General features: G+C 34.6%; 1 protein-coding gene across 9 annotated transcripts; it reads left to right on the top strand.

Moving 5' to 3' along the window:
* The first annotated feature begins 108 nt into the window (after window positions 1–108).
* On the top strand, window positions 109–7,653 carry LOC105696262 (KAT8 regulatory NSL complex subunit 2). Of its 9 annotated transcripts, XR_002762263.1 has the most exons (11): window positions 715–787; window positions 973–1,230; window positions 1,484–1,665; window positions 1,880–2,048; window positions 2,526–2,704; window positions 2,836–2,972; window positions 3,068–3,190; window positions 3,404–3,544; window positions 3,638–6,028; window positions 6,096–6,139; window positions 7,360–7,653. XR_002762263.1 is itself a non-coding variant. In XM_012418612.2 (9 exons), exons 2-9 carry the CDS (start codon window positions 980–982, stop codon window positions 3,881–3,883), a joined length of 1,428 nt encoding a protein of 475 aa, XP_012274035.1. In that variant the 5' UTR covers window positions 109–349; window positions 973–979; the 3' UTR covers window positions 3,884–7,653. The 9 variants fall into 9 exon arrangements, 4 of the variants coding, with proteins under 4 accessions (XP_012274035.1, XP_023288961.1, XP_023288963.1 ...); XR_002762262.1 differs by having other exon boundaries at window positions 3,638–4,886; window positions 5,264–7,653; XR_002762260.1 differs by having other exon boundaries at window positions 3,638–5,500; window positions 5,828–7,653.
* Window positions 7,654–7,816: the final 163 nt, after the last annotated feature.

Genomic DNA, 7,816 nt, shown 5'->3' with positions numbered 1-7,816 from the left:
CATGCGTTGTGTGCGGGTCACGTGACCAAGCCGACAAGCAAAACGCGGGGTGGCGCCACCTGAGGGAACGTGGACGAACCACTCGCTAGAGCCCAGTCGCACCTAGATAGTCAGATCGCGAGCGACGCGGAGACCACGGAACCTCACGGGCTGCTGGAGGCGACTTTTAGAGCGCCAGTATCCTCGATAATGAGTCGCGCCACGAGGCCGAGCACTTCGCGCGCCACTGAGCGGCACCAGAGGCGATCGCGCGAATTCTACGAGGTCGTTGGCGCCGTCTGACACGGGACTCGCGTCTACGGCACTTTCTCCTCTGCGCTCCCCGAGAGGGCCTCTTTCGCGGCCAACGGTGGGTCGACCCGATTCGCCCGACTCTTCCCTATCCTCGCCGTTTATAACCGTGCCCTCGGGACGTTCGCGGCTCCGGTCTCGAGCGATTTTACGCCGCGATACGGGCTCATTATTGCGAGATTCGTACATACATTATGGACCCTCGTGCAGACCTCGCGCACAAAATGGCGACCGCCTACACTGCGCGTGTCGGAATCTCTGTTCGTGTCGAGTCGAACTTTTTCAATACTCGTACTTCCACGTTCATAATAACTCATATATTATTTAAAGATTTTTAGTATCTCATTTGGAATGTTTTTCGAGGGGTTTTGGATTTTTCGCGGTAACTTTAATGTGTTATTTGATGCCTTTGGTAGGTTACCATTTGGACTGCTGGAACGATCTTCCGGCACTCAAGGACGCGCGCGGAATTTGAATTGAACGTCTCAATTACGCGGTAACGTTATTTATATGCTTATTGCGTAAGATTACAGAAATCTATAGAAGTACAAGGACGGTGTTGACAATCAAATGTTTAAATATCGGTTTTAATTGAATTTAGAGTTTAATATTTTTCTTATTATAAAGGATATGCTCTTTTGAGTTTGGAATTCTTGAGCTCATATGATTGGATTGTTTTAGGAGAGTTATGTTTCGAGTTCCAAAAACAATGCCTTCGACTGCTCCTACAACCACTTTGAAACAACCACCAAAGGAATCTCATACCTGCATGTATTCGTCGTATGAATGTTCGCAACCTATCTTGGAAGGATACTCATATTGCGCAAGACACATCTTGGAAGATTCTTCCGCTCCCTTCAAGCCTTGCAGTTTTGTTTATAATACAAATGGAAGGAAATGTCAGAGTCCTGCACCAAAACTTGATAGGAGAGACTTGGCGTAAGAACAGTAATAATTAAATTAATAATGAAATAAGAAACAATAGTTACAATTATTTTCGCTATTTAAGTATACTGGTAATAAAGGATAAAAGTACCGATAATAGATACGTTAAATTAATTATTCGTTTTTGTAGCTTAATTGATATTTTATCTTATTTCTAACTTAATATCAAAATGTTCAATCAAAAACTTTTACTATCAGAAAACTTAAATTCAGACAACTCTTTAAAAATGTTAATATTCAATACTAGATATTGCCCAGAACATACAAGGAAAGCTCAACTAGCTCGGATCAAGTCAACGTCAAGGCATTCCTTGCCTCAAACACCAGAAATGCTTTTATTAAATCTAAGCCACTATGTAAAACCCACGGATTCAAGTGCCGAAGATACTGAAGATGATGAGAACAAAATCAGAGCATTGGATCCTTTTAGTAAGCTTATTTTAATGTTAGAAGCAGATTAACATTACTTTAGATTGAACATTACCTATTCCTTTTTCTAAACATCATTTGATGGGTGACGAAGATTTTCTTGGCTAATTAACTAGCCAAAAAGTTTAATGCTTTACATTATGTCGATGGAACACCACCCCCTGAATGTTTTCAGTTCTAGATATTAAAGAATCGAATCATTTTTTTTTTACAGCTGAGATCGATGCATTCAGAGTCAATGCAAGTGGTTGCGATGTATTGGATTATGCAAGCTCTTCAGACAGTGACATCGAACCTACAGTGGTGAATGATACATTGAGAGGAACATTTTTAGATGACAGTGACAACGAAAGTTTGCATAGTGCTCAAGATGATCCATTGAAGTACGTGGCAGTTCCCATTCATGATGGATGCTTCATTTTCACAAACTTTTTTTATTATTTGCAGGATATATTATATATAATATTTGATAGCCATTTAAGCTTTGATAATTGAACCTGTTTTTCAGATCTTGATCTTTTGTAGAATATCATGCTAGATTGCTTCAGCTTGCGCAGCTTGTTCAAGTAGTCATCAACTTACTAGGACTGTCTCTAACATATTAATCACGTGACAATTTTCATTAAACTACCATTTATGAGATATTGCAATTTTTTTTCTGCTAATTTGTTATAGACATTTTCATAATGTTATAAGAACAAACATTTCTTAGTTTTGTACCATTTTGTTCAATTTCATTTATTTAAGAGTATTATATTCGTTAAGAAGCATTTCCAGGTTTTACTTCAGTCCTTCATGGACTATGCTAAGTAGTTGCTTTTAGCATATGATTAGACACTATCTACCTATTGAATTATTAGTATTCACTTTTTAAGGCACGCTGGAATCTTCACTGCTGAAGAGGTAATATACATTGCCCGAGAGAAACTCATTCGTTTGCAATCCCTGTATATCGACCAATTTCGAAGGCTACAATATCTACTCAAAGAGAAGAGACGAAAGTACCTTCATGCCCTAAAAAAAGAAAAGGAAACTTTATGTAGGTTTAGAAAGTTTCATCTTCGTGTTTTAAATTAATAACTCTTGAATAAAGTGTAGGATGAGTTTAGCACTCTTCCACATGTTCTATTAATTTTTTTGTTCATCTTACACACAATTTTTCTTTTCCAGGTAGTATACATGACCAACCAAAGGAAACAGCAAAAGAAAAAAAACTTTATGAAAAGCTAAAGGCTTTAAATAGTTATCACAGACGGAGCGGAGTCGAAGCAGTGCTTTATCGAAAATCGCTAGAAAGACGAGCACAGGTACTACACTTCCTGAACTTAAAAAAAAAAAAAAATACGTCGACACTTTAATCTAATTTATATTACAGATTTTATAACATGGTTTTAATTTATAGGCAAGTGATGGGCCAGCTCAAAAACCACCCAGTGTCCCAAAGTGTATTTTTACCGAAGGTGGGGTGAAATGTGGTGAAAGGACTTTACCCTCTGCAAAGCACTGTCGAAAGCATATCCTCAAGGCAGGCAGATTTTTAAAAATATAAAATCGAAATTTGCATATTTAACTCATTTTGTTTTATGCCTTTCAAGCTAACAAAACTAAATATATTACTCTCTGATCAATTTAACACTAGAACTATCGGCGGATTTTTTTGGCTGTGGTGGGCAATTTGAAACCAGTCATTCTGACGAAATTCTAATGTTAAAGAATAATCCTACCAATTTTGTTTTAGGATCAAAATCAAGTGCTATTCAAAGCTTGCGGAGCAGTTCATGCAGACATTGAATGCCATGAACCAGTACCAGTAATCTTTGACTCTTACTGTGTTTACCACATGAATTTACCACCTCCACTGAAACTTGAAACCATGACAGTAGGTTAACAGTTATTTTATACAACTTGGCATGAAATTGCTGTCTTAAAGTTAAAGTTATGATTACAATAACAATTATTTTATTGATCCTAGTTTGAAGAACCCAAGCCAGTGGGCCAAGAAACGTCAGTGACCGATAGTCAATCAATGGAGATCGATGTCGTTGGCGAAGCACAAGAAATTGATCCAGATGATGATATGGCAGGACTTATGAGGGAAATGAACGATGCTGCAAAGAAACCAGCTCTTAATGAAAGTGTTAACAGTGAAGCCAGCACCGATACTGCTTTCAGTTTGTCTGCACAGATGAGTGACAAGGATGAGCTGGTGTCAGTGTAATGTGAAATAGTGTAAACTTTTTCAATTTTTAACAGTGATATGGATTTAATTAATTTAAGTGTTAAACAAAGGTCACAGTGATATTTAAATAAGATAATATTCAGATTTTTCAAGTAAGTCTGAATAATATCAACTTCAATTTGGCAGGGGATATGAAAACCATTTTTTTCTTGTCCGCTGCTATAATTATAGACTTAGACAAATAACGAAGAGAGACCAAAGATGGTGCAGGTAATATTCTTACAAACTAAACCTAAGCATTTAAAGTCTGTACTACTGAACTACATCTCATAAACAATATGTCAGACGTTTTCCTCAAAATGTATTTTTTTAGATCTCAAGTTATCGATACTGAACTTATTAAATGCATCACAATAATTATTTACAAGTTGGTGTCTAACTTAGCCGATTTAATGACCTACTTCTTAATATTAACTTGTCATTGAGTTTCTAAATACCGGTTTTACTATTCTTCCATCTTTATTAGAGTCTCAAGGTTTCTTCTCTATGTGCTAACCATATATTATAAGCAAATTTTCAAATCGCCTATATAGCAAAAGTAATCACATGGTTAATGATAGCTGCAAGTTCAAAATTCATATCCCCGTGCAATAACTGTTTTGCATTGTTCATTGGCCTTGCTGTGGTCCGCTGTGAGGCGCATCGATAAATCACTTGCTAGGCTATTGATTGTCTTAAAAAAAGTAAGAACTTGTTACTTGATGATGAGGATAAACGTTCCTTAAACACTGTATACATTGTTGTTCCATATTAGCCCAATTGTTTCCAGAGGACCAATTTTGGTTACACTCTTCACACTTGAAGTATCTATAAGTTCTGTTTATCCCTGATACGGAGTCTTAAAATCGCAGATTACTTTTATTTTCTTTAAAAAAAACCATTTCTCTCATCTTTTTCTTCTTCTTTTCGACCATTTTGAGACATTTCAATCAAACACCGGCAGAACTGAACAAACCAGAACTAGTACCCGCATTACAAAGAGGTTAGAATGATTACCAAATGAATTGACTGTCATATTTATAAAGATGCAAGAAAATGTATTTTCATATTTCATTATTACTAATGGAAATCGTTCTTTCATTTATTTAATAGAATTTGCTCCTTTTAATATTTAATTTTTAACTTCTAATTTTACAGGTGTCATATCATGCTAGTATTACGTGAATGTTTATCACCACACGTTTTAAACATAAAACTATGAAAATGCAATTTCAGAGCTTTTATGAAATTTGAAACGTAAACACAAACATGTTTTCACGTAATACCAATATGGTAAAACGCATGAATTTTGCGCGCTATTGTTCATATTGATGTTTTACATCCGTCATTTCCGGTCATTTCCACCATATTGGATTTCAGTTCCTACCACTTCCGAGACAGTATATAGATGGCGAGTCAATTTGAGGGTCCAACTCTAACACGGCAGTGTCCACCCTTGATTTGTCATTTGGGAGTTCCCCGGAATGGCCGGTACACCAGACAATTAAAAAAAACCGTTAATACGTACATATGCAGTGGTAATTCTGGTTTGTTCAGTTCTGCCGGCGTCTTACTAAACATCTCAAAATGACCACAAAGAAGGAGAAGAAGGAACAGGTGAAAGAAATTGTATTTTTATAAAAATAATAGAAGTGAACTGCGATTTTAACAAGTTCAACAGGTCATCTGAGCTGATATGTAGAATCGAAATTATTAATTATTGTCGTTATATTCTGGTAGACATCAAATTGTTAAAATAGAACTCTGGTTCAATGTTTTTATTTAGAAATGTGCATAAATAGTGAAACTAAGCATTTTTACAAATGTGTCTTGTAGAATTTGCAACATTCTAAGCTGCACTTATGTTTAGTAAATATTAGTTTATAATGGACATCAGTATTATTTATTTACGGTTTTCATTATTTACTAATGCTACTTCTACAGAAAGTTGCGAAAACAGAAGCTGGGACAGAGAAAAAAATGATCAAGGAGACAAAGAATCTGACTCCATATCAGGGATCAAAAAGAACTTTTGGAATGTTCAAATGTGAAAAATGTAATCGAACTTGGTCCTCTGGAAATAGTTGGGCTAATATGGGACAACAATGTATGCAGTGTTTAAAAAAAATTTATCCTCATCATCAGGTAATAAGTTATATTTTAAAAACAACCAATAACCAGTGATCTAACAATTAAATTTTATGAAATGCAGTTACTCGTGGCCAATAAGTGCACAAAATGAAACATTTTTTACAAGTATGTATACATGGTAAAAATTTATTGTTCCTTTAGTTGAATCATGTTCTTGGTTTTACCACCAGGGGATGTATTCAGCATTTCATTACTTTTATTCATTTAGTCGGGGTGGTTCCTAACTAATTCATATGATCATAAGTAGCCTTTGATTATATAAGTGTGGATTGTTAGTCATTTGTATGTTATTATGCATTGACAGCTCGAAAAGCAAGATCAACATGAACTGTGGTGCAAACTACATTTGGAATAATTTTATCTCTAACATTTCCATTAAAATTCAGAGCGATAAGATATCCCGAATATTATATCGAAAATAATTTTATTGAGGAGCTGTGGAATCTTACTTCTAACTGTTATTCCACATATTCTTAATTCAATTATATTTTGAAATTCACTTCAAAGCTTTGCATTGCACGGAGTGAAAGTTAGTTATTTATAAATAAGGTATCACTTGATCTGATATGATCAGTTAATCCCTTACCTTAAAAAAGAATGTTTGCATTTTTCTTTCTATTTTTACGGTGATATTTTGTGCTATGACAGCTTTTAATCAAGCAGTAGCGGTCCATTTCCCTTAATTAAGCGCAAATCTATTTTGTTGAGAATTTAAATTAGAACTCCGGGGTATAGCAAATAGTTAGTTCCTGGTCCATGATGGGGCTGATATCCTAGCAACCTGTGTGAATTTGAAAACTAGCAGTCCATACTTTTATAGTCAAAGTAAGTAGTTATTTACTAGATGCATGGAACATGTTATGTAGCAAATAGAGGATTATACATGGTTCTTATTATCCAAAGAGTTTATAAATGTTTATAAATAAATTGGGAAATAATTACATATTCATGTTTATAGGATAAATGATCAAATCTTATCTAAACTTATTAAAAACAAATTGCTATCATTTGTACTCCTTTTGTGCTTGTTATGTTTTTTTTCCTTTAATCCTTTCTAGTTGGAATATTCTTAGTAATTGTATCAATATTACGAAATGTAGTTTAATTGATTTTAATTTGCCCTATATGGAATTACAATTGTTTGAAGTAATACGTGGTGAATGAATTGAATGGACTAATAGCATGTTTGTAGTTCTCTTAATCAATGGTAAAGGGTAAATAGCTAATTACAACTTTTGATTGACATTGTCAAATGCATGAGCTGTACGATATGATTTACTCTAAATAGAATTTTTTTGTAAGTGTTTATATAGTTTATTTCTTAGACTTGAAATTTTCAGCGTAAACCGATAAAAAACAAAGCAAAAGTTGAGATTGGAAAAAGACATCTTGAAGAGTTTTGTGACATGTGCAAAAATTTGGGGCATTCTTGTGTGAACATTAAACGAATCCACAAGGCTGGTAATGAGAAATAAATTTTTGGTGTCAATTCGTATGTTACAATAAACAAAGATGAGATTTTTATATTATCACAGAGTATATTTTTGTCCATTTCAATATTGCTTAGTTCATATATGTATGTTATAACGAAATAATTGTATTTGAGATATAAACCATTTGTAAAGAAGAAATACGTATGAACCAATGTTTATTACTTTTTCTTTAAGGCTTTAGTAACCGTACCCAAAAAGTCGTGAATGATCTTTACTCCACTTGCATGAAATATGTGAAGCTTGATAGATTCTGACGATTCCTATAGATGGCAATAAAGAATCAATAAAA

This window comes from Orussus abietinus, unplaced genomic scaffold, assembly GCF_000612105.2.
Source record: "Orussus abietinus isolate OABI.00-Male unplaced genomic scaffold, Oabi_2.0 scaffold37, whole genome shotgun sequence".
NCBI lineage: Eukaryota > Metazoa > Arthropoda > Insecta > Hymenoptera > Orussidae > Orussus > Orussus abietinus.
This window is presented reverse-complemented; position numbering and strand designations above follow the sequence as displayed.